This window comes from Mytilus californianus, unplaced genomic scaffold, assembly GCF_021869535.1.
Source record: "Mytilus californianus isolate M0D057914Y unplaced genomic scaffold, xbMytCali1.0.p SCAF_6, whole genome shotgun sequence".
NCBI classification, from domain to species: Eukaryota; Metazoa; Mollusca; class Bivalvia; order Mytilida; family Mytilidae; genus Mytilus; species Mytilus californianus.
The window spans coordinates 79629143-79656990 of record NW_026262712.1 but is presented as its reverse complement, the minus strand read 5'-3'; the positions used below and the strand labels follow the sequence as shown (position 1 = coordinate 79656990).

At 32.0% G+C, this 27848-nt stretch overlaps 1 protein-coding gene across 1 annotated transcript; it reads right to left on the bottom strand.

Annotated features, from left to right (window-relative positions):
* Positions 1–1890: 1890 nt before the first annotated feature.
* On the bottom strand, positions 1891–27478 carry LOC127705283 (toll-like receptor 4). Its single transcript, XM_052209600.1, has 2 exons — positions 27180–27478; positions 1891–3469 (listed from the first exon to the last, which is right to left on the bottom strand). Exons 1-2 carry the CDS (start codon positions 27351–27353, stop codon positions 2066–2068), a joined length of 1578 nt encoding a protein of 525 aa, XP_052065560.1. The 5' UTR covers positions 27354–27478; the 3' UTR covers positions 1891–2065.
* Positions 27479–27848: the final 370 nt, after the last annotated feature.

The following is a 27848-nucleotide window of genomic DNA, read 5'->3' as shown; positions in this document are numbered from 1 at the left end:
AAGTCATGAAGGTATATTTTTCTTTGCATATTTCAATAGTGAATATTTAAATATTTGGTTAAAATTATATAGAAAAAAATCAACGAGAGATCTTTTCTGTTTTATATGCCCTTAAAAAAATAAATCTGAATTAATACATTTTAGAATGGGTTTTTAAATTTTCGTACCATATACATTTTATTTTATACCTCTATAAGATGTGTCACGTGGCGGGGCGTCATGTAGACAAGGGTTTGATTAATTCTTTGCAATTGTGATTGAAATCGATGATGTGACGTCAAACAGAATAGGGGTTTTATAAAGCATTTGAAACCGTGACTGATATCGACAACCTCACGGATGGCCGGTACAACACGAATGCCATTGATTTTATTACACATACTTTTACTTGTAATTACTAATAAGTACAAAATTTATATAATAAATCAATAAAATTGAGAATGGAAATAGGGAATGTGTCAAAGAGACAACAACCCGACCATAGAACAGACAACAGCAGAAGACTTCTAGAAGAAATAAGTCAACGCAATCTGTATTTAATGTAAAGTGTATGAAGAAACTATTAATATCGTATTGAAGTATTGCATTTATGATAGCCTTATAGTCAGCAACCAGAGACAATATAAGTAAGCACGATGGTTATAGCTCGCACTTTAAAACAAATGAGTGGATTTTGTCTCGCCTGCGACGAAAGTCCGAGTATGCGAGACATAGCGATAACTTTCCGGCGGCATCGGCTGTGTAAACTATTTTTATAATGCTTTATATTTCAGAAAGTTGAATATCTGGATTCTTCATACCTTGTTTGCAGATACATTATGTTACGAAGTTTCCGTCTGTCATGTATCCATTGTCCTTTACCTCATTTTAAAGGTTCAACGACTGCTTGAAAAAAAATAATATTTTTTTTTGTCATATGGATTTCTCACTTATTATGAGTAGAGGATAAGTTTGTTTGATATGTGTGTTCCCTGGAACGTCTACATGTCCGTCAGACACCTGATATTGACCTCTTTATATGGATCATTGATCGAGGATAAAGTTACGTGATTAGGTTCGTTTCTCAGATACCAAATGCAGAAGGTCAGCTATATGTGGCGTAGGAAATGTCAGTCTGGCAGGTTTCATCTGACCTTGACCTCATTTTCATGATTCATTGGTCAATGTTAAGTTTTGTGTTTTGGTCTGTTTTTCGAGTACTTTATGCAATAGGTCAAATAAAGTTGGTGTATGAAATGATTGTAAGGTGAACCGTCTGTCTGGTAGGTATCATTTTACCTTGACCTCATTTTCATGGTTCGTTGGTCAATGTTCAGTTTTTTGTGCTTTGGTTTGTTTTTCAAATACTATATGCAGTAGGTCAACTATATTTCGTATATGGAATGATTGTACGGTGTAAATTTCTATCTGGCAAGTATAATCTGACTTTTATCTCATTTTTATGGTTCATTGGCCAATGTTACGTTTTTGTGGTTTTGACTGTTTTTTGATTATCTTAATCAATAGGTCAACTATACTTGGTGTATGGAATAATTGTGAGGGGTACATGTCTGGCTGGCTTGATTTATCTGACTTTGACCTTATTGTCATGGATTTTTAAAAATGTTAAGATTATGTGATACCTGTACCTTTATCTCTTAGACGTTCAAAATAAATTCAATGGTCAGTACAAAAGGCGAGACATTTCAGCGTGTCGATATTGTCTTTATTAATGTAGAATATTTAGTTTCTAAATTTTATTCAATTTTGCTGTTACTGAAAACGAATATTTTCTTTCCTCATACTAAGTTTGAGCTTTTTTATGCATAGATGAAAGGTTAGGGATAACTTCCAGTAATTATTTCTTTCTTAAAAGTAAAAGATCTATTTGAGTGTGAGTGTATCTGATATTTTATTTTTACCCAAATACATGCATATTTGTTTTTCTTTCAAATTTCCGAAACATTAACAATAAAACTATGGACACAAATACTTGTCTTCATATATATTTTATTCAATTTTGTTCATTAAATCAGAGAGTCACCTATGACATAATCGTATATTCGTAAACACTTATTTTCAAAAATTATTTCAGTGCAGTAACAAGCTGCCGCCAAAATACTACGTCACCTTGCTCGTCGTTTGGGAATTCTATGTACGATTGGGATTGAACGACTTCTAAAATATGCAAAGGAAAATCACGAGCAGATATTTGCTCAAAAAACACAAGGAAAAGTACATTTTCGTTATTGCGTTCGTAGATGCTCTCCATTCTCGCCATATTAAATTCGAACATACACCAGTAAGACTTCAGATAATGGTAAGTCATAATGACAATAGTTTTACGACTATTGTGAATGGCGGAAGTAATGTTAGTCGCTATATCATTTCCGGGTAAAAAGTTTCTCTTGTGTAAGCACAGACGAATACCATTTTTGTTTTCCAGTGTCTGAAGTAACTGTGTATGAACAAATGATCGATCTTCATCTGCATAAGACACAAAGGTGTCATACATATATTCATTTTCATTTTCGTCAATTTGCGGTATCTTACTTCGAGATCGAATTTTCACCATATAGTAAAAGTATCTTAGTTTCCATCGAAATCGGTAGCTAATACCCAGGATAAGAACAATGAAAAATAAAAGAATTGTTACAACTAGTCCAGAAATAAGTACTTCATAGGATGTACAATCTTTTTTTAAACTTTTGTAAATTTCTTGGATGTTTGTCATGAGGATACGTTCTCCAGTTGATAATTGACAAAAGGTATGATTTTTGTTAAAAAGTTTCACACTTGTACTTCCAATCCATTTGATAAAACGCTCAGAGCTACATGTGCATACCAGTCTGTTTTCTAACAGGTTCATAGAAAGATTTTTTCTCATATCAGCTATAAAATTAATCTCCAGAATCGTATGACTATCGATTAATGTAATAAGGTTATTTCTTAAATTTAGGTATGACAGATGAGTCAAATGTGATAATTTGAAATCGATTTTTTCTAAAAAGTTAGAACTAAGATCTAACATTTCAAGCTTTCTCTGCGATTTGAAAATCTGATTAGGCAAAATAGAAATCCTGTTTTCAGATAAATCAAGTTTTTTTAAATTGATCAAATTTTGGAATATTTGTCCGTGGGTATCGGACGGTAACACAAGACCTAACAAATTATTTCCCAACAGTAGGTCCTCTAATATGTTGAAGTCGGGGCTAAAGAAGAATGTCGAAATGTTGGAGCACACATTTGAAGATAGGTTTAAGTATTTCAAATTCTTTGTATTTTTTAAAGGCCCAATCAAGTGAGACAAAATATTGTTGCTCGCATCAATACGTTCTAGTTTATTATTGGATAAAGTTAGTGCCGTTATCGTATATTTTGCGTCACTAGATCGAAAACGCAATGTTTTTAGTCTATAGGGTATAGGTATGATGGTAACAGCATTGTCCTCTTGGTGATATTGTGCACTTTTAAACAACAATTCTTTTACCTGAATATTCTGATTTTCATTAAATTGAGCCTCTCTGTGCCAGGTACATACAAAGTTCATGTTGCATGTTTCGGGGTGACGATCTTCCTTGTGAGCTTTAAACATATCGGAAATGTCAAAAATTTCTATTGACATGGACATTAGGTCATACAGGTACGGTCCTATGGAAAACATGTTATCTCTTGTTGCTACATATTTCAATGTTTTGGGGAAATATTTCAGAGCACCAGATTCTTTTTGCTGCAGACGGTTGCTGTCCAAATGAAATTCTTGGATGGCCGTGTTGTTCAGATATCTGATATGAGATGTCTGTAAATATGTGTTCATATCAAAAACCTTATGGATTTTGTTCAATTTTAGAATTTTAACTGCTGAAAACTGAAGATCGATCGTAACATTTTCTAAGACTTGAAATTTTAAACATGTATTTGCTGATAAATCAAGGGAGGTAATGTTTTTCATTTTATCAAATGTACCTTTCTGCACTGATTTTATTTTGCACATAGATAAATTTAAATGACGAATTTGTAGTACATACTGAAATGTCTGTGGTGTCAAATGTATTATTGAACAATTTCCTGTAAACCCAGAAAAATCTAGACGCATCAACCATTTCAGATTACTGAACTGTTTACCTAGAACAGTTGTCTCCGTATATGCAAAATCCATTTTCAACGTTTTCAAACGCACTAAGGAGGATATATTAGGTTGAAATTCTTGATAAAAGTTTCCTTTCAAATTCAAATAAACCAAGCTTTTGAAAATGGCAACACATTGTATATTAGACTTTTCCTACTGAGACTATTTTGTTGAAGGTCGAGTTCTTTCAACTGTTCTAATCCAATGAAAGATGATGGCGAAAGTGTGTTTATTCTATTGAAGGAAAGATCCAACGTTCTCAGAAGTCTGTTTTCCAAAAATATACCGTCTTTTACCTCGTTCAAACTATTCATTCGCAGTGTTAGTTTCACAATTATATTCGGAAACCTCCGTATTTGCGTCATGTTTAGCCCTGAACAATCTGCATTATAAAGCGATGATTCCTTGTCTTTTTTACACTGACATCTATGATAGAATTCACATGGTGTAAAGCCTTTATGACTTTTAATTGTTGTAGCTGACATACAAGGTATTCCGAATACTAGAAATAGTATATATAACGACAGCATCATGCTCAATTATTCAATGATATTCGTTATTATTTCTTCTTAAAATGAAGAACATCTAAACGTAGATGAATTACCAGTAATAACAACAATTGGATTTTACAAATAACAACTTCACGTCCTAAATGTTTTGTTCTTTAACACGTGTATATCCAACGTTGTCGCTCTTTAAGTTTTTCTAAGTTTATGATTTCAAAAGACGCTTTGTGTTGGAAAACAATACTTAAACATTTACCTATTTACTTCCTTGTCATTTGTTTCACTTAAGAAGATATATATCTCAAACATATGTAACATTGTCCCATAACATTCACAGCTATTCATATTACATGTAAAATTTTCCCTTGCTTTTCATATGTGTCATCTTTTTTAAATTCTTTAGAACGTCTTTCTTGTGTAGATGCAACCATGCAAGTGTTTTGAGTAATTAGGTGAAGAAAAAAACAAGATATCTGACTCCCCTTTATTGTGATTGTATATACTAGAAAATATTATTTTAATAAGTAAATAAACGTATTTGTAAGAAGTGTTTTTTTGTGTTTAAAGTTGATACTTTTCATCCTTACTTTACGAATATTACGATCTTCCTCTGCGTGTTGAAGTTGTTGCACAACAAATATGTAGTTGAATATCAGATGTTAGTTAACACTTTGGTGTAAAAAAAACTGTTAAAAGTCAATAAACGCTGAAACGACAAACCCGAAAAAGTTCACAATAAAAAGCAATCATGCATTCACCAATTATAAGAAAAGTGTAAAGTTTTAGTAATTTGCAAGTATACTGGACCTACAGTACTGTAGTGCATTATAGGTAAAATAATTATCTTAAATCTGACGGTAATTGTCAACTTTTAATGAATAAACGAAATTCAAATTAAAAAATATTCATCTTTACCAATTTCAACTATCGTGTAAAGCTTTAAATAAATCGGTCAAAGCATATTCAAGCCATGGAACAATATGTGAACACATCTATTTACATCTGGCAGTTAATTTCACACTGTTTTTTGTCCTTTGATCGAATTCAGTTTTGTGCCATTACGTTGTCAGGTTGTTTTCAACATCTGAGTTTAAATGTGTATTTTGTAGCATTCGCCTCTTTTCTGTGACAATTTAAAGTTTTGAAGAAATCAGTACAAGCACCTTGGAGTGATTGGGTGATATGTCGATTTTTTTATGGATAAATTCGCTCGACTCTCAAAAATGACAAATGTGAAAATCGTGAATATTAAAAGGGAGCTAATTTTGATCAATTCTAGCCCTGTGATAAAATTTCAGGAAAAAGTATCACAACAAAAGAGAGTCGAAAGATACCAAAGGGACATCCAAACTCATAAATGACAACACCATTGCTAAAAAAAAACCAAAGAGAGTAGTAGAACGCGTTTTACAATTTAAAATTGTCAATGAATTAAGTGTCATAACTCTAGAATAAAAAAAATGAAATCGCCGATATCGAAATCAATCCTAATGGTTTGTTACAATTTCACGACAATTGGTTAAAGCAAAGAAGAAGGTATGATAAGGCTACTGTTTTGGTCACTTGAATTTGAAAATGGATTACCATACTAAATCTACCAAATCACATCCTTCAGATGTTCATAAGACATAAGTTTGTCTGATAAATGTGTTTACAAATTTGAATTTTGTATTGGCAATAAGGCATCAAACTTACATTTAGAACGAAACATCAGAAACTACCAAAAAGATATCTTGTCATTAATATACTGATTGACTTTAGATATGAAACACCTTTTCTTGGTTTTTTATTTCAACAATAATATAAAAAGGATTTTTTTGGTTATTTATACCAGGCGTACATCCTCCTGGAGAGTAAAACTTAATAATTTACTAACCTGAGCAAGTCTTGTAAAGTGAAGTGAAGGGAGCATGTGTTGCATTCGTGACCTTTTTTAAATCAAATAAACGTTTGTGGATTCCCAACGCAGCTACTCAACGATGAAAATCCCAATCACGCTATTGAAATATTACAGTCAGGTTGGAGTCAATGTGTTGTTGCTATAGACGTTTTAATGTTATCAACTTCACAATAAGTCGTTAATTTCAACGCTGCATATTAACAGGAACTGCGAAAAAAAACCCTAATGCAAGGCCAACTGCAAGTTACATTTTTGTACCACGCCACGCCAACAAAATAAAAACCGTCTACGGCATTTGCAGAATCTATTCTCATCAGTGACGTCAACCACAAACCAAATTAATTGACGCCATGGCAGAGCAATAAATATAACAACAGTGTATGGCAGAGCAATAAATACTAAAACAGTGTACCGTGTACCTAGTTTTCTGAATGTTAACTGAGTGAACATACTTGAATTGCCAGCATTTTCAACAAACTTTAATCCCATTGAACACATGTGGAATGACTTTGGCAGATTGTGCCTGCTACACCTGATGAACTTGATGTCGCATTACAATTGAAATGGCAAAACAAAGCTCGCGAACAGTCAAAAGCCTTTGTCAATTAATGCAATCAAGGGCAGAAGCTGTCAAATGGAACAACGGAGGCCATATCCGATACTGAAGATTGTAAATGTGTACAACATCACTTCGAACGGAAAGTTGGGCCGTTGGTTTCTTGATCGTCTGTTTTGTAGTTTTGTAAGCAAGATTAAATATTCGTATATACAATGAATATATTTAATAGATCATTTATCAAATTTAATAACTGAAAGTTTCGGTTAAGCTTCGTGTAGCTAATGTCCCTCGGTAAATTAAGTACTAAACCAAAATATAAATTTTGCTACAAAATATATTTAAAAACATGGTACACGTAAGGGAAAGCGTCCGGTTGGGGCTGTGTTTTATTCGACTTAATAGGGCACTGATTTCGAGTGACATACGATCAAATCGATTTATTCTTATTTCGCAATTCAGTTTTACTTCGTATTAGAAAGTCTGTTATTGTACATTTTGCATCATATTTAATCGATAAAATCAGCTGGTGACGCGTGTCAGTTAACTTTTCTTTCACTTTATTTTGAAAATAACTGCAATACACAAACAATGGTTTGTGTGCCCCATGTTAACGTATTTACTCGTACATATATATTAGACATACAAACTTCCCCAATAAATGGGGAAAAATGCAGATGTTTAATGAGATGAGTGATATATTTGGCTGTCAAAATATTGTAATTAATTTTGATTATTTTTCTGTCAATCTTATCAGTATTGATTGTTGAAACATAAAAATAACACTTTTGTAGATTTAAAGTACATGTATGGAGACTATTGATATAGATATTACGAAGTTTCACAATATCAAGATTAAACTTTTTAAAGGTGAAATCGTCCAATTATCCTTTTCTTTATTTATCTTTCTCCATAGTTATCACTGCTACTAACTGAGCAGGACGTAAAGTTTATCGGTGAGTGGGATATGCATTTTTTATGGGGGTAGTATTAGCAAAATATGTTTTTCCTATGAAATACCTGTATACTTCCCTACTTATTTAATTACCTTGTGCATATTTACAGCACAAACAATCCATGGTTGTCATGAAAAATTGAAAAGGAAATGGTTCTATTTCATAAAGATTAGGATTCTACTGATAATTTACAAACCATTTCCTCTGGATGTTATTTACAGATGTTTGCACTGTTCAGCAAATAGTTAAAAGAGCATATATACGATTTCAAACATTTAACAATTATTGCTTGCATTTTCATTTACACCAAAAAATGAAAAACAACACGTTATATAATGTCGTTAAATGAATTTGGATATCCTGCATATATCATGCTTATCAACAACACATGGTCAAATCGCTGCAAGACCCCTCCTTAATTATTGAAAACTATAATTCTGCAATGACAATAATATCTTGGTGTAAATAAGATACACCACTTCGGACTAATGCGCTCATAGATGTATCAAATACTTACATAGAAGTGTTATCATTTACCATCAAAAAGTTAACATTTTGGCTATAAACCAGGAAAAAGACAAGATAGTACAGCGATTCATATTGCTTTACAAACATAACAAAAGCAGTGATTAGGTATCAATTTGATGACAGCAAAAAAGAGACAATTAAGATCGCATTCCAAATCATAACTACATAACATCTTCTTAAAGTGTTACTGCATCTGGAAAATTTAAGATAATGACACTTTTCCTGTTTTATCAAAACTAATTGCTCTTTTAAGAACAATAAAATATTTATTTATACTTCTATGTAAATTAGATGTAATCGTCTCATATCTTCGGGGCTAACACCACTCAGATATGAGAAGCTTACATCTAATTCATAAAAGTCATTCCTATTTGAATAAAATTCCGTTATAAAATTCACACTTGACAATTCACAATGTATGTCGTATCATAAGAAAGTAATATATTTGACACAAACAATAGGAAGGCCAACACGTTTAATTAAACATTCATACAAGCTAGATGATCAATGGCGTTTAGTTTAACAAACCTCTCTTTTGATATCGAACAGCACTATTGTTTCGTTTGTTTGTAGTGATTAAACATGAAATATAATAAAATATTTTTAAGAACTAAGTCTGCAGATATTTTGAAGCTTACGAACAAACTGATAGTAGCATATATGAAATTAATCTTTTGCATTTAAGATTGTCTTATAATTGGCAAATAGAATTAATAGGGTTAATCACGATGGTCACAGACTCACAATTCATAACTACAACAAATCAAATCAAATGATTTGTTTTTATTTATCATTTACAAATAATTTTCAAAATTTGATTAAATGTTGCTGTCAATGACAAACAGTACTACTACTCTGTTCGCGCTATTCTATGCGTGGATTGTAGATGAGAGATAACTTTCTGTACCTGTTTCCCTCCGATAAATAAAATGATTTATCAGAAAGTGGATGGATCTTAGGCTTTTTCACTCTTTTACACAAATCAAATATTTTAAAATGTTTCGCTACAATGTTATTCCAATGCAGTAACAAGCTGCTCCCAAAATACTACGTCACCTTGCTCATCGTTTGGGAATTCTATGTACGATTGGGATTGAACGACTTCTAAAATATGCAAAGGAAAATCACGAGGAGATATTTGCTCAAAGACCACAAGGAAAAGTACATTTTCGTTATTGCGTTCGTAAATGCTCTACATTCTCGCCATATTAAACTCGAACATACACCAGTAAGACTTTAGGTAATGGTAAGTCATAGTGACAATAGTTTTTCGACTATTGTGAATAGCGGAAGTAATGTTAGTCGTTATATCATTTCCGGGCAAAAAGTTTCTCTTGTGTAAGCATAGGCGAATACCATTTTCTTTTTCCAGTGTTTGAAGTAACTGTGTATGAACAAATGATCGATCGTCATCTGCATAAGACACAAAGGCGTCATACATATATTCATTTTTATTTTCGTCGATTTGTTGTATCTTACTTCGAGATCTTATTTTGACCATATAATACAAATACCTTAGCTTCCATCGAAATCGGTAACAAACACCCATGATAAGAACAATTAAAAAAAATAAAATTGTTACAACTAGTCCATAAGTAAGAACTTCATAAGATGTACAATCTTTCTCCAATTTTTTGTAGAGGTCAGGAATATTTTTCATGAGGACACGTTTTCCTGTTGATAATTGACATTAATAATGATTTTTATGAACAATATGAACACTTGTACTTCCCACCCAATCTATAAAACGTTTGGAATTACATGTGCATACCAGTTTGTTCTCCAACATGTTTATAGACAGGTTGTTCCTCTTGTCATCTAAACAATTAATCTCGACAATAGTATGACTATCGATAAATGTTATAAAATTATTTCTTAAATTTAGGTATGACAGCTTTATCAAATGTGATAATTGAAAGTCAATATTTTCGATAAAATTGTCACTCAGATCCAGAATTTCCATTTTGCTTTGAGACTTAAAAATCAGTTTAGGTAATTTTGATATTCTGTTTTGAGATAAATCAAGTTTCATTACATTAAACAAGTGTTGGAATGTGTTTCCGTGGATATCATATGGTAAAGCCAGTCCTAGTAAATTATTACTCAATGACAGCTCTTTCAACATGATGAAGTCTGGACTGAAGAAGAATGTCAAAATATTCGAGCACATATTTGAAGAAAGATCTAAGTATGTCAAATTCCTTGCATTGTTAAAGGGGCCAATCCAACGTGTCAAAATATTGTTGCTCAGGTCAACCATTTCTAATTCATTATTTGATAAGTCTACTTCCGTTATGTTATATTTATATCCACTAGACCTGAAAATTAATTTCTTAAATTTGTAAGGTATGGGTATGAGCGTTCCACCAAATTCACCCTGTTTAAACAACAATTGTTTAAATTTAGAATCATGAAAGTCATTATATCTTACATCAGTGTGCCAAGTACACACAAGATCTAAGTTGCATTTTTCAGGATGTCGATCTTCCGTGTGAAATGAAAACATGCCGGATGCATCTACAGTTTCTAATGACAACGTAAGTAAGTCAAACAGGTATGGTACTATGGAAAACATATTGTCTTTTACTGACAAATAGATCAATGTCCTGGGTAAAAATTTCAAAGCACCCAGTTCTACTTGCTGAAGACGGTTACTGTCCATATGAACTTCTTGGATTGATGTGTTACTGAGATGCCGTATATGAGTAGTCTGCAAATATGTATTCATGTCGAAGACTTTATGGATTTTGTTGACTTTTAAAATTTTGATTGCGGAAAACTGAAGGTCTGCTGTTACGTTTTCTAACACCTGAAATTTTAGGCATGTATTTCCTGATAAATCAAGGAAGGTAATATTTTTCATCATATCAAAAGTTCCTCTCTGCAAGGATTTTATTTTGCACATAGCCAAACTTAAATTTCGAACGTGTGGTACATTTTTGAATGTATGTGGTGTTAAAAATGGCACTGAACAATGTCCTGTTAACCCAGAAAAATCCAGACTCTTTAGCCGTTTGAGATTACTGAACTTTTTATTCAGTATTGTTGTTTTTTCATACACAAAATCCATTTTCAAAATTTCCAATTGCACTAAAAATGATATGTCTGGTTGATATTCATCATAAAAATTTCCTTTCAAATTTAAATAGACCAAGTTTTGTAACCTGGCACACCATTGGTGTGTAAAACTAATCTTACTCAAATTGTTTTGTTGAAGGTCGAGTTCTTTCAACTTTTCTAACCCGATGAAAGAAGATGATGAAATTGTTTTGATTCTATTGAATGAAAGATTCAATGTTCTCAGAAGTCTGTTTTTAAAAAAGATACTATCTTTAATCACCTCCAATCTATTCATTCGTAGCGATAGTTTTGAAATTATATTCGGAAACCTCCATATTTCTGTTATATTTAGTCCTGAACAATCTGCAATGTAAAGCGATGATCCTTGGTCTCTTTTACACTCACATATATGATAGAACTCGCATGATTTAAATCCTGTATGCATTTTAATTGTTGATTCTGACTTACAAAGTGATCCGAATGTACGAAATAGTACATATAACGACCGTATCATGGCGATGCAATATATAAAGTATTAACTAGATTTCTCAACGTTGACTTTGGTGAAGAAAAAGTGACGGGGATATCGTATAGAGTTATCAGAAAGTTACTTCAATCTCCAAATTAAATGCTGTCATTTAAATCACATGTGTATTCAAATGTCCACTCTTTGAAAATATGAAATAAGTGTTGTCACTACAAGTGATATTAAGATTGTGATGCAATACTTAAACTTTTACTTCGTTATTTCCTTGTCATTAATTTAACGTCAATAAATAACGGAAAGAGAAATATCAAATACCTTATGATTGTATTGAAATTCCTTTAAATTTACAGCTATTTACATTTTTGATAATGATGTCTGCCTGCTATTGCTGCATTTTATAAATACACATTCCTTCTCTATTTTCTACAGAGAAAAGTAAATGTTGTTGTAAGTTAAGTTGTTGTATAAGTAATTTTGATCTAATTAATATACAGGTAAATGGCTTATTCTGACTATTCCAACATTTTGAATTTTACTGGTATTAATAAATTCATGTCGGAGGTAATAGAATTATTGCGTAAGCAATGGGCTATTGATAGGTTATAGTGTAACAACACTTCATTAATAAATTTTTTTATTAACCCAGGTAAGTCTAGGTAAAACATGTTTTTTTTATGATTTCATAGCATTATTGGCATATTATGCACATAAAGCACTACACAAATTGCATACAATGTAGTAGAATGTTACACATAATCAAAAGTCATTAAAGATATACGAATAAATAATATATCAAATGACAATATACCAAATTTTACACAGCAGCAAATTGTTGATTGATTGATTGAAAGCGCTTGAAAGCATTAAATTGTCATTTGAACACACAGCGAAATCACAAAGTCTTCGACTATGATCTCAAAGTTACATGGCTTGGTTCAATTGAGGCGTAACTTAAACATTTAATATTCACTAAGATGAGTATGATTTATCTGAAACAAATCATTTGTATGTGCCGTAGTTGTAGAATACACAAAACAATCTACTTTAATGTTTTATAGATTAATGACATTAATGACAATAAAGTATTTAAATTTTAAAATCTACCGTTTATTTTGTGAGTGTGTTTGTATTTTTGTGTATGAGTATGTGGGGGAGGAGGGTATCATAGATAAATAGTGGATAGCAGACTAAATCCATGATTCTAATTTCAGAAAACAAACAGTGTATGTATCAATCTTGCATGCATGTGAATATTTGCATTATAGCAAACGTATTTAACATATTCAACGTCGGTCTATGTATTACCCACCATTTCGTTATATACAAAAATATAGTTTTCATCGTTGTTTATTCAACTCGTCCAAATTCTAAAAACATACAAAATTACTTTCACACAAGACACATCTTATGAAATGTTTGCAGAACATGTCTTGGAATGTACATTTATTGTCTATAGAACATCTGTAATATTTTGTTAAATACATTACTTCGAAAAAAGAAAAAAGAAAAACAAACAAACAACAACATTGGTACAATCTATTCTCTGCATCTCAACATATAAATAAATAGAAAAAATATAACTAAACATACGACCCTTCAATTGGAGGATGTACAATTTGCATATTTGTTCGTATTAATATTTAATTATTGGATTGTAATCGGCTATTTAAACAGTCATGTGTAATCCCGCCATAACCTCATTGGTTGATATGTTTGGCGGAAGTACATGTGATACGTCCTCATTCTTTCAACATCCAAGCTGTGGGACGGTCGTGCTCCACGTGTTGTCGGCAAAGTAATTATATTCTATAACTTTAACTTACATTTGCCTTGGCGGCAACATTAAATGGAAAATACTAGCCTCGGTGGCTTTAAGACCTTGGTGGCTTCTTAATAGACCTAGGTGGTAATTTTTTACAATTGCCTTTGTGGCAAAAAAAATTGTCAGAAATTTTGACTTGCCTTGGAGACATGCATTTTAAAGAAGAATAATAAATTGTTTATATGGGTAATATAGTTCTCTTGTATCTAATGTGTAATGGATTTTTATTTATTATTAAGGTTCATCATTAGGAATTGAAAAATATGGCCGTGTTTACATCACAAAATCTACTATGAGTACAGACAACTGATATACCTAGGAAAGTTTTAAGGCATGGCAGGACCTAGATATATAAAAGTTATATGTAGTCTATGTTTCAGAAAATTAAAAACTTACCTGGATTTTGATGTGCATTTTTTTCCAGTCTGCAGAGAAGAGCAAAATAAACAAACACATGAGTTTCATTTGATACGGTACACTCCGTTACACAGTTTGCAGATGTGTATTGTCCTTCTATTGTCCATTTCAATCAATACTACTCACAACATGTATTATATGAGGGGAGCTTCTCAAACCTTTTTCCCAACTTAGTTTATTTTGGCACCTTCTGCAGGAATGAAAAAAAAAATAATAGCAAAATCCAGAAAACTTTATAATTTTCTGAAACATAAAAATGCATTTAAAATTAAATTATCTAGTTCCTGTCATGCCTTAAAACTTTTCCAGGTGCACAGGTTTGTCTGTACTCAGAGTAAAATTTGTGTTGTAAATACGGCCATATTATCCAAAAGGTTATGATGAACCTTAATATCGTAGATACTAATGCAGAAAATGCTTTTCTCAAGACTTTGTTAGAAAAGACTACTAAGATTAAGAAAGTGAAAGAATTTAGTGTGGAATTACATTTTGTTGGCCGGAGAAGTGATGTGTATTGAATTAAAAGGTGTCTTCGTCGAGGTCCGCGTTCAGCGGTCTGTTTGATTGTATATATAGAATTTAATCGAATGTTTTTGTTTTCAGATGTTGTTACCTACAGTTTTGAAGAAACGACATTCACTAAAATGTATGAAACGGATACAATTGATTAAAAAAAATAAAATCGGGACAACCAAAATCGCCAAAGGAATATGCGAGGGTACAAAAAGACTTGAAAAGCAATGAAATGAACATGGAGGATATTGTGAAGAGTGTAAGGGAATTGACGGTTGAAACTCTAGCAGAAATTTTGGAATTAGCTGACAAGCAGATTAAGGAAGGAGACGCAAGATGCTCTTGACATTGCATGATAATTCATGACAATGAGTTCGATCAATCTAATGGACAGGATATTTCTGATTAGAATCTTGTTAGTACAAGTTTAAGTAATGTTTTAATTTCATGAACAGGTTGGGGACAACCCAAAAATGGGGAACTATTCCCCAAATGAGTAACAATCCCTCATTTGAGTAATCATTTGATAGTGCTAAAAACTAAATTTTCTTAAAATTGGCCTTTTTACTTAAAATAGCACAACAAAAAACTATATTTTTATTATGGGTTTTTAAAAAGTTTGTAGCCTTGAAAATAGTCAATTTTTCGAAGTTTTCATAGGCTTGTAACTTCTCAGTAAATCAAGATAGGGGTATTCATCTACTGGAAAATTTTCTGTAGTTTTCATGAATATGTGCCATTTTAAGTAAAAAGACTGAGTTAAGAAAATTTTGTTTTTTAGCACTACCAAATGATTACTCAAATTAGGTATTGTTACTCACTTGGGGAATAGCTCCCCATTTGATGGGTTGTCCCCAACCTGATGAAATATAAATAAAACCTGATTTGGAGTAAATATGGATATAACCCTAACCGTTCTTAATCAAGATCATATGCTAACATGCATGGTATTTGGTTTTAATTTTTTTCTGATTTCAATGAATATATATTGTCTGTCTGTCTGTTAGTTCAATGTAGACGTTTTAAAGGTTTGATGGGTCTCAATTGTACTTTAGTTTCTTTGAATTCTAAAAGTATTGAAGCCTATCGATTTCATAATAAGGTTCAAGGTCAAACAATGAAATTTCGAAAAGTTGTTTAAGACTTAATACTTATATTGGACTCTATTTGATTTATGTTACATTGTCATTAAGGAGTTTATTATGCACAAACTAGTCAAATTGGACCTAGGTTGATCCAGTCAAAACTTCTTTTTGTACATGTATTTAAGGTACAATGTGTTCCATGGAAATAATAATCAAATAACTGAATTGTGTAGTGTAATCAATGTATACATGTGATTGAATAAATGGTTTATTGATATAGTTACTGTTAGTAATTAGTTTAGTAGTTTTAAAATGGTTGATTGTATATTTTACTATGATTGCATATGATGTATGTAATATGGTTTATACATGCATGTATATGCATTGATATTTATGTGGTTATTTTGTAGCCTCCTAGTACGAGTTCTGCCACCTGTAGTACAGCTGATAATAATAATAACAAAAAAAGGTCAGCTGATAGTGACAGCCTTGAACATCCAATACCTTTTTAGAAAAGACTACTAATATTGAGTAAGTGAAATAATTGAAAGAAAAGGTGAAAACGCTATGCATACAACATGACCCATATGAATCTCTGATATTACTTAATTTAAAAGAACTTGCTAAGTGTTCCAGAAGAGTGAACCATGAGAAGGCAGATGTTTTTGAGGAGTTAGCAAGACATGTCAATAGACATTAGTTGAAGTTGGATATACCTAATTATGGAACGCCACAGCTGTCTCATATGGAACTCTGATATTACGTTATGTTGTTCTGTTATTACTTGATGATACTTTGTCTTTACATAATATGATTTTGACATTACATAATGATGTTTTGATATGACTCAATATGGAAAAGTCATTACTTAATTATATCCGATATTACATGATATGGTTTCGTATTGACTTGATATAGTTTTGTCATTACTTAATATGGTTTTGCCATTACTCGATGTTGTTTCACCATTACTCGATGTGGTTTCACCATTATTTAATGTGGTTGTGTCATTAGGCAATGCGGTTTTAACATTACTTGATGTGTATGTGACTTGACGTAATGTAGTTGTTTCATTACATGATGTGGTTTTGTTTATTCGTGATGATGATTTGCCAATTCTTTATAGGGCTTTAACATTTCGTAATGATGTTTCAAAATTTGACGATTTTACACTACATGATGTGTTTGTTTCAGTATTTGATGTGGTCATGTCATTCTTTGATGTAGTTATCCCATTACTACTACGAGGTAAAACCACATGACCATTTTGGAAAAAATATGTTCTATTTTTAGACCGATTTCCATATGTCGTTTGTGTAATGCACTTAGGATGAGTACCGCTATTCATTAAGTTAAAGTTCAAATTAAAGTTAAAGTTGTTGTTCAGAGTTATTTTGTATGAAAAAAAGGAACGACAGACAAAAATAAGAAAAAAAGTACTAAAAAATTAATAGTAATTCGGACATATCCCAAACCATTTGGTCCTGCCGTTTTTTCCTTAGTTCTCAAATGGAAGCTGTAAATTAATAAATAAAGTAAAGATTCTTATTAACCCTATGTCTCGCTGGATAATTCTGCTGTCAGTGTAAAAGCGTAAATTAAATGTTGACTGACTGTACATTAACCGGTACACTTAACGGAGGAAAACATGTTTTTCTGTAGATGCTTTTATCTTGATCTTGAAGAATAACTCCTATACAAGTTTTATAACAATTCATGGAGGTTTACAAATTTATCATGTCAAAACTGTTTAATTCGGTAATATTTAATGCATTAAAAAAACCTTATATAGAAGTAAAGAAATGTGGTATGATTGCCAATGAGACAACTCTCAACCACATACCAAATTTCCAGTTTAACTTCGAGTTTGAGTCACATTTAAAGATAGAGTTCCGAATTAAAATTGCACTTCAACTTTAAATTTGAGCCACCTTTTGGCGTAGAGTTCGAGGTAAATCCTTATTTGAGTCTCATTTAGATTAAGATTAAGAGTTGAAATTCAAGTTATCTAATATGAGTTCTATTTTTTTTATCGTGGATCAAGGGCTTTTGCTTGGAGTTTTCCGAAAAGAGTGTTCAGGGTAGGTATGCGTACAAAAGATAAACAATTTTACAGCATTTGAGAAAATTATCCACCATAGTTTAAATGCAGTGGATGCAAACAATCATAGGCAACCGTACAGTCTTCAACACACCGTATAGTCGGCTACAAAAGACCACCACATGAAAATGTCAAACAATTCAAACGAGAAAACTAATGGTCTAGTTTATAGCTAAACAATCTACGAATAAACAGCTGCCCCATGAGCGCATGATACGCCCGTCGTCTTGTGTGTGATTTTTTTTTCAATAATCATAAATAGTTTCTGACATACGGCGCGACATGCGAACCCCCCCCTCCCCCTCCTCCCCCTTTTTAAAAAAAAATCAATACCTCTAAAATAAAATTTTGAATCAAAAACAAAAAGTATACAGATCTTAAGATTAATATAACTAAGAAGTGTGTAAAATTTTAAGCAATAATCATAAATCGTTTTTGAGATACGGCGCGACATGTGAAAACCCCCCTTCAAGTTAAAAAATAAAACAAAATATCAATATCTCTAAAATAACATTTGGAATCAAAACCAAAAAGTATACAGATCTTTAGATTAATATAACTAAGAAGTGTATAAAATTTTAAGCAATAATCATAAATCGTTTTTGAGATATGACGCGACATGTGAAAAACCCCTCCCCCTTTTTTTTTACAAAATACTCAATAACTCAAAAATAAAATTTTGAATCATCACCAAAAAGTATACAGATCTTAAGATTAATATAACTAAGAAGTGTGTAAAGTTTAAAGCAATAATCACAATTGTTTTTGGGATACCACGCGACATGTGAAAAAAATACACACACCTGTTTTAGTTACTACGTCCCGTAACTCAAAACGTTTTAATCTTATTTTCACCAAAAGGTATACAGATCGTTTGACCATCATTAGAAATCACTATGTTAAGTTTCATGAAATTTGGATAAGTCGTTCTCAAGTTACGGTGCGACATGTTTACGCTGGACAGACAGACAGACAGACGGACAGACGACATTTGTATACCATAATACGTCTCGTCAAAATTTTGACGTGCGTAAAAATACAAACATGACACACATGAAACAACGACAACCATTGAACTACAGGTTCCTGACTTGGGACAGGCATTTAAAGAAAGTGCACGCGGCGGAGTTTAACATGTATGTAAGCGCTAATACCTATCCTAACCCAATGTATCATAGAACAGCATAAGAAGAAAATGTAAAGACAGTTTTTATTGGCTCAACTAAATAGATCAGTATGACTGGGTAACATAAATCCATCAGCGTGATCTTGGGTGCTTTGAAAGTACAAACCCAGTGATTTGGTTTTTTTTTTGGTAGTTTACATTCGACAGTGAGATACAACAAACCTATATGCCGTCGTCGGTAGTATCGTCGGCGTCTTCATCATTTAGGTTGTTAGGTTTCTAGTTTGAACTGTTTTTATATTTTTCATTTCGAGACCTTTTTAAACTCACTATGTGGTATGAATTTTGCTCATTCTTAAAGACCATACAGTCACACATATATGTTAACTTCTACGTTGGCAATCATACCACATTTTTTTTTATTTCTATGTAAGGTTTTTTTTGGCATTGAATATTATCGAATTAAACTGTTTTGACATGATAAATTTGTAAACCTCAATGAATTGTTATAAAACTTGTATAGGAGTTATTCTTCAGGACCAAGATAAAGCAGTGTTCCTTGGAATCATTTACGAATTTATTATAATACTGCTTTCATTTGAAAACTAAGGAAAAACCGGCAAGTGGTTTTGGGATATCCCCCTGATGTCCGAATTACTGTAAATGTTTTAGTACTTTTTTTCTTAATTTTGTCTGTCGTTCCCCTTCTTCATACCAAAAAACTATGAACAACAACTTGAACTTTAATTTGAACTTTAACTTAATGAATAGCGGTACTCATCCAAAGCGCATTACACAAACGACATATGGAAATCGGTCTAAAAATAGAACATATTTTTTCCAAAATGGTCATGTGGTTTTACCTCGTAGTAGTAATGGGATAACCACAACAAAGAATGACATGAAAATCAAATACTGAAACAAACACATTATGTAGTGTAAAATCGTCAAATTTTGAAACATCAGTACGTAATAATAACGCCATATAAAGAATTGACAAATCATTATTACGAAATAACAAAACCACATCATGTAATGAAACAACTACATTACGTTATGTAACATACACAACAATTAATGTTAAAACCACATTGCCTAATGACACAACCACATCAAATAATGGTGAAAACATATCGAGTAATGACAGAACCATATTAAGTAATGACAAAAATATATCAAGTCAATACGAAACCATATCATGTAATATCGAAATATCATTATGTAATGACTATTCCATATTGAGTTATAGAGCATGGTTGACACTTGGAAGTGAAACCCCTTTGCTTACAACAACTTTCCACATGCTAAAGATGTGATTCAAATTAAGTTCATTTTGATACGAATGCATTGCCTTTACTCTACCCTGATAAGTTTGTATGTGGTCAAATTCATGAGATTTTATTGAATTGGAAGATTAATTTGAATTAAAAAATTATCGATAATTGTGTGCACGTATCTTACAAGCTATGGTTAGCAGCATTGTAAAGAAATAAAGGAATAATATTTAATAAAAGTGTTGAAGGTATTTTTGTTTTGAGTTTTGGGAATACTTTTCCTTAAGGAGAAGCCTTGTTAATGGTGTTATTTGAGATTGGCCTGCAAATATGCTGTATGGACAACAGAGTTTTCTATGCCCATAACTTAACTTGAACTGGATGCAAGATGATATCAATCACTGAGGAAATGGGTAAATCCTCATTGGTTAATATGTTTGGCGGAAGTAGATGTGATACATCCTCATTCTTTCAACATCCAAGTGGTGGATTTAAGGGCTATATTTGGTCAGGCAATGAATATTGACTGTTTGGGTTGATGTGGTCTTTGATATTTTCCCCTCTACCACCCATTAGTACCTAAATGTGGATAGGTTTCCATATTTAGATTTTGTTATATGCATTATATGTATGCATTTTGGGTTGATGAGCATGAGACAACATTAGAAAAACACAAGAATTACAATGTGATAAAAAATCTTAGTTTTGGGATAATTGTAATGAAAAAAATTAAAACAACACTCAATAATTTTCGCTCAAAGCCGAGTATTTGAAAGCTAAGGATATATAAGAGACAAAACAGTTAAAGAGCTATATAAACCTAAAAAAGACTTAAAAATACACAAATCCATCTAAGGTCTGAGGGATTTGTAACCTTAGTTTCTTTTGAATTTCCAAACTTCTGCAATGTTTACGGAAATCTTTTTCTAAAGTACCAGCAGATTTTTCTTTGCTTCTTATGGGGGCAAACCAGAAGTAGATATTTTTCATATCGGCATGGAATCACTGTCGTGTGAGCTATCTATTACAATCAGATAATTTTGTGGAAGAATGTATTGCCTCTCTTCCCTTTCCTCCATTAGTATATTTGGATGAAATGTTGATGCTCACAAGGAAGCTATTAAACCAAGAGTTCCAAATGGTGAAGTTGAAATCATCCCTTCGTAAATTTTACGGACGCCATCACGAGTTGGTTGACCGTTATAGAATAACCGTTTCACAGATGATATCGGATATGTTCCTTATGTCGTAACTACAATACCCTTCCCTTTTCACGAATGTGACCTACCGAATTAGACTTTTTACCGGATTTGTAATAACATAAGCAACACGACGGATGCCGCATGTGGAGCAGGATCTGCTTACCCTTCCGGAGCACCTGAGATCACCCCAAGTTTTTGGTAGGGTTCGTGTTGCTTAGTCTTTAGTTTATTATGTTGTGTCATCTGTACTATTATTTGTCTGTTTGTCTTTTTATTTTTGGCCATGGCGTTGTCAGTTTGTTTTCGATCTATGAGTTTGACTGTCCCTCTGGTATCTTTCGTCCCTCTTTTTTAATGATATTTGTGTTCCTTTAAGATACATTTTCAAATACAAACTCAGTTGCTCACACTGTCAAGCAAAATTATGGGACATCTGAAATCATGATAGGAAACCAAGACTCTAGTATCGCATACCAACCGGGAGATATATAATGCATATCTAGACACTGCTATCTAGGTAAAAAGCAAAAAGTGAAGTTAAACAAAAATACTTGTTTCTTTTTATTCTTAAAATCTCCCAAACAATAGTTGTTTTGCGTGTCAAAACTTTTGGTCGAGAGCGTACAGAATGAAGTCACATATATATATGCAAGTGGCATAAGTTGATCTCGCAAAAATATTATCATTATTTGAGGTATATTTTTGGCATTTTGGATATAAAATTCCACTAGGATTTATAGGATTGTTTTTTTTATCTTTAATCCCTGGAGTTTCTGAATATCAGTGAAAACTGGCCATACCTCTGAAGTTGAAAAAAAAACAAACGATGTACGGTGTTGCGATACTCGTCTTAATTTTCATTATAATATCTAAAGGCACTTAGTCATGCTGCATCGTAAAGTGTATGTTTTCCTAATTTAAATGTATTTCTTACATCCTAATAATTTAACCTAGAACAGACACTTGTCTTTTTCATTTTACACAGGAAAGGACAGTCATAAAGTATCAGGCAATTGTTTTCTCCTTTGGGTTGTTTCTCATTATGTAATGCCAAGTCTACTATCAGATTATTATGCGGTATGGGTATAATCGCGTGCTATATAGATCGTTGATAGATGTCAATGAAACAGTGACTCAACGAAGGAAATAGTCAAAACACTTGTATGGCAGTAAAATTATATTCAGTTACAACACTTTATGTTACTCGCTTTGTGTTACAGACATTTGATGATTTAAAACTAGATATGAATAAATGAAGTGTAAAAAATATGTTGATGTATACTCTCTTATTTTTTTGTTTGGTAGTGAGGGGATGGACTGTTTTACTTCCCTAAATGCATATTTGCAACAAAATATTAGGACTGTAGGTCGCACAGATGTGAGAAATGAACATATTTGATATCAGTCTTTGAAAATGTGATGAAGTGGAATTGTGCATAAATGAAGATGTACGGTATACGTGAATGAGACAGCAACCCCATTACACAAATAATTTAAACGCATATAGTGAGAATATAACACAGTCTTCAACAATAGAAAGGTGTCTTTACAGTGTATGAAGCTTTAAATCGTCACGAGTCTTTAATATTTGCAAAGAAAATAAACAGAAACTATCAAACTTTAAAATCTGCCACCGACACTAAATGCTCCAAATGACATACATATCTTTTAGAAATACAACAACTACTTACGATGTTTCTTAATTTGGACAGGCACATGCATACAAGGCGACGTTAATCTAGTTTATTTTATGCAATTTAATCCATCCCAATTTTTAATCTCGATATATGGAATGACATGTACAACAGATACAAATCAGTACAGGAAAAGCACACAATTCTGTAATTACGATATACATTTATAGTCTAGCGCAAGAGCTAGATGGTAAAAAAGGTGGTCAGCAACCTTCCAACCAATGAGGTACTTAATAACTCTGACACAAGACTACATTTCAAAATCAAAACGAACTGAAGTGACACAAGGTACCAGAAAACTTGACCGTAAAAGCAATCTATATTTTCTCGCAAGATTTGTTTAAATCAAATGTATGCAAGGAAGGGAATACTGATTCAAGTTCGTAACTCTATTATTGACAGAGTATTGTGTTCACTCTCAATATACCTAGTACTAGTATATAATTGACTATATTAGATCTACTAATTCACTATAAAAATATGAATACAACTTTATCTTACCTCCTATACATTTCTAGGAATATGATTGGTTAAAAACAACCGCGTTGAGAACTTGTATGTTTCAATTTGGGGTTAGTAGGCGTGGTTTTTTTTCAATACACGATTAGTAGTGGTGTTACGTCCCTTTGTAAAAACAACACGGTGTTGAGAAATAATCTGAAAGGTTTCAACAGACGAACAAATTGATAATGAACGATTGAAATAAATTCTAAACACATTTAAAGCTAACAAGTTGTTATTGGTGCATTGTTTTGTATAGACCAATGGAAGTAGGTTCTTAATATTTATGACTTGATCACTTTGATAGGCCACTAATAAATAACACATGTTAAGATAGTCGGTAATATAAATTCGTTACACAGTGTGCTAGTGACCTGATACGATACATATGAGGTCAGTAAATTCCATATAGAATTTACTGACCCCATATATATCGTATAAGGTCACTAGCACTTCGTTCTCACGCAATATGGAATTAACTTAACCCATATATATCGTATTAGATCATAAGAATTTGGATAACTGTTTAGTAAACAAGAGTGTGTGCTAGTTGATTCTGTTCTCTGAAGTAATGACGGGTTGCGATACATGCTATTTACAAAAGAAACGAAGATCGACAGGTTTAAAGCAAAATAAATAACCTTCAATGGGAAAAAAGCAAATTCTATGAATCAATTTGACTTAAGTCGAAAGTGTATAAGAAAGTTTGACTTTCATAGCCCAAAACTGACAGACATTTGGTCTAAAGTGAGGTCGATCCCGCAAAAGTACGGGGACTTTCTCAAAATATTTACAAGTCCTGAAATTCACAAAACACAATATTTCTTATTTTACAATCATTTAATGGTACATAATATGTATGCATGCTAAATGACAAAAAGAAGGCTGAAATACCATGCTGTAGCAATTTGAGGGCTGTAATATGAAACAAATATAATTGTAACATAAATAAAAATGTAACATGATTACTAACAACAAATGTGACTAATTGTTATTCAAATGGGTATGATTTCTTAAATTTGAATTTCACATGCATTTCATTAAAGGATTGAAACCACTAATTCAAAGCTCCTATCCTTTCAATGTTAAATTCTGTACATTTAAGCATTTAGTATTGCTTCAAAATTTCTCACCCGAAATATAAGACACAGTTTTTGAAAAACAACAGAATAGTTGGAAATTTGCATATAATAAAATGACATTAATTCCTACACTTGTTAGCTTTATTAATAATATAACCGTTAAATGAGGATGTAAATAAATCCCACTAGTTAAAATGTTCCTGCAGCTAAAAATCCTACTTCACTAGTAAATATCTAAATTTGTGATGGAAATATAAAGTTATGATTAATATACGGATTATTTATCCGTGCTCTAAAAGTTTATGAATAATAAAAATATTAAATTTATTGAAATCTAAGACAGCACTGCAAAAAGTTGAGACATTTACAATCCATTAGAAGGACCCAACCGAACATCATCCTCAAGGAAAGTAAAATTGACAATAGGTAATGAAAAATCGTCTTGTTGAACATAAATTCTGGTATCAGGATTACTATGAGTAATTCGTTGTTCAAAGGTTTGAACCTTTCTGTTTCAACACAAACAAATTTAATCAAATGTATGTTTTTGTTTAATTTTTTTATCGAAACATTTCTAATTTCTATTTTTAATTAACTGTTGCTGTTAACGTTACTCCTACTCAGTGTCAGCTATTAAGCGCATATATGTCAGGTAAGCGATGAATTCGCATAGCCATTTCTTATTTTAAAGATCTATTAGAGTGTGGATGTATCTTTGTCTTTCTCTCTTTTAAAAGCCGTGTGTTAATTAAACCTGATATACATATTTTTTCTTCAAATTTGATCGACATTAACAATGTATGTATTAACAACTGCGTTCACCTTTGAAATAATCTTGTATATTAAAATGTTTAGTTTCAATGTTATTTCAGTGTTTTAACAAGCTGCAGCCAAAATACTACGTAACCCTGCACGTCGTTTGGAATTCTATGTACGATTGGGATTGAAGGACTTCTAAAATATGCAAAGGAAAATCACAAGCAGATATTTGCTCAAAGAAAACAAGGAAAGTACATTTTCGTTATTGCGTTCGTAAATGCTCTCCATTCTCGCCATATTAAATTCGAACATACACCAGTAAGACTTCAGAAAATGGAAAGTCATAATGACAACAGTTTTAAGACTATTGTGAATAGCGGAAAAAATGGTAGTAGCTATATCATTTCCAGGTAAAAAGTTTTTCTTGTGTAAGCACAGCCGAATACTATTTTCTTTTTCCAGTGTTTGATGTAACTGTGTATGAACAAATGATCGATCTTTATCTGCATAATACACAAAGGCGTCATACAGATATTCGTTTTCATTTTCGTCAGTTTGGGGTATCTTACTTTAAGATCGAATTTTCACCGTATAGTAAAAGATCATAGCTTCCATCAAAATCGGTAGCTAATACCCAGGATGAGAAAAATGAAAAATAAAAGAATTGTTACAACTTGTCCAAAAATAAGAACTTCATATGATATACAATCTTTTTCTAAACTTTTGAAAATTTCTGGGATAATTGTCATGAGGGTACGTTCTCTAGTTGATAAAATTGACAAAAGGTATGATTTTTATTATCAAGTTGCACACTTGTACTTCCAATCAATTTTATAAAACTCTCAGAGCTACATGTGCAAACCAGTCTGTTTTCTAACACGTTCATAGAACGATTTTTACTCATATCAGCTATAAAATTTATCTCTAGAATCGAATGGCTATCGATAAATGTAATAATGTTATTTCTTAAATTAAGGAATGACAGATGTGTCAAATGTGATAATTTGAAATCGATTTAAAAAAAAATATTAGAACTTAGATCTAACATTTCAAGTTTTCTCTGAGATTAGAAAATCAGATTAGGCAAAATAGAAATCCAGTTTTCAGATAAATCAAGTTTTTTTTTAAATTGATCAAATTTTCGAATATTTGTCCGTGGGTATCGGACGGTAACACAAGACCTAACAAATTATTTCACAACAGTAGCTCCTCTAATATGTTGAAAACAGGACTAAAGAAGAATGTCGAAATGTTGGAGGACACATTTGAGATAGGTTTAAGTATTTCAAATTCTTTTTATTTTTTAAAGGACCAATCAAGTGTGACAAAATATTGTTGCTCACATGTTCTAGTTTATTATTGGATAAAATTACTGTCGCTATCTTATATTTTGAGTCACTAGATCGAAAACACAATGCTTTTAGTCTATAGGGTATAGGTATGATGGTAACAGCATTGTCCTCTTGGAGATATTGTCTACTTTTATAAAACAATTCTTTTACCTGTATATTCTGATTTTCATTAAATTGAGCCTCTCTGTGCCAGGTACATACAAAGTTCATGTTGCATGTTTCGGGTTGACAATCTTCCTTGTAAGCTTTAAAGATATCGGAAATGTCAAAAGTTTCTATTGACATGGACATTAGGTCATACAGGTACGGTCCTATAGAAAACATGTTATCTCTTGTTGATACATACTTCAATGTTTTGGGGAAATATTTCAGAGCACCAGATTCTATTTGCTTGGATGGCCGTATTGTTCAGATGTCTGATATGAGATGTCTGTAAATATGTGTTCATATCAAAACCTTTTGAATTTTGTTTAATTTTAGAATTTTAACTGCTGAAAACTGAAGATCGTTCGTAACATTTTCTAAGACTTGAAATTTTAAAACATGTCTTTGTTGATAAATCAAGGGAGGTAATGTTTTTTATTTTATCAAATGTACCTTTCTATGCTGATTTTATTTTGCACACAGATAAATTTAAATGACGAATTTGTAGTACAAACTGAAAAGTTTGTGGTGTCAAATGGATCATTGAACAATTTCCTGTAAAACCCAGAAAAATCTAGACGCATCAACCGTTTCAGATTACTGAACTGTTTACCTAGAATAGTTGTCTCTTCATATACAAAATCCTTTTTCAACGTTTTCAAACGCACTAAGGAG

Bases quoted from the DNA above. Each gene is read 5' to 3' on its own strand.
- LOC127705283 (XM_052209600.1), bottom strand. From the start codon at position 27,353: ATGTTTTCTATAGGACCGTACCTGTATGACCTAATGTCCATGTCAATA. The intron at 3,470-27,179 runs GTAAAAGAATTG...CAGAATATTCAG, and splicing joins ATGAAAATCAGAATATACAG to GTAAAAGAATTGTTGTTTAA.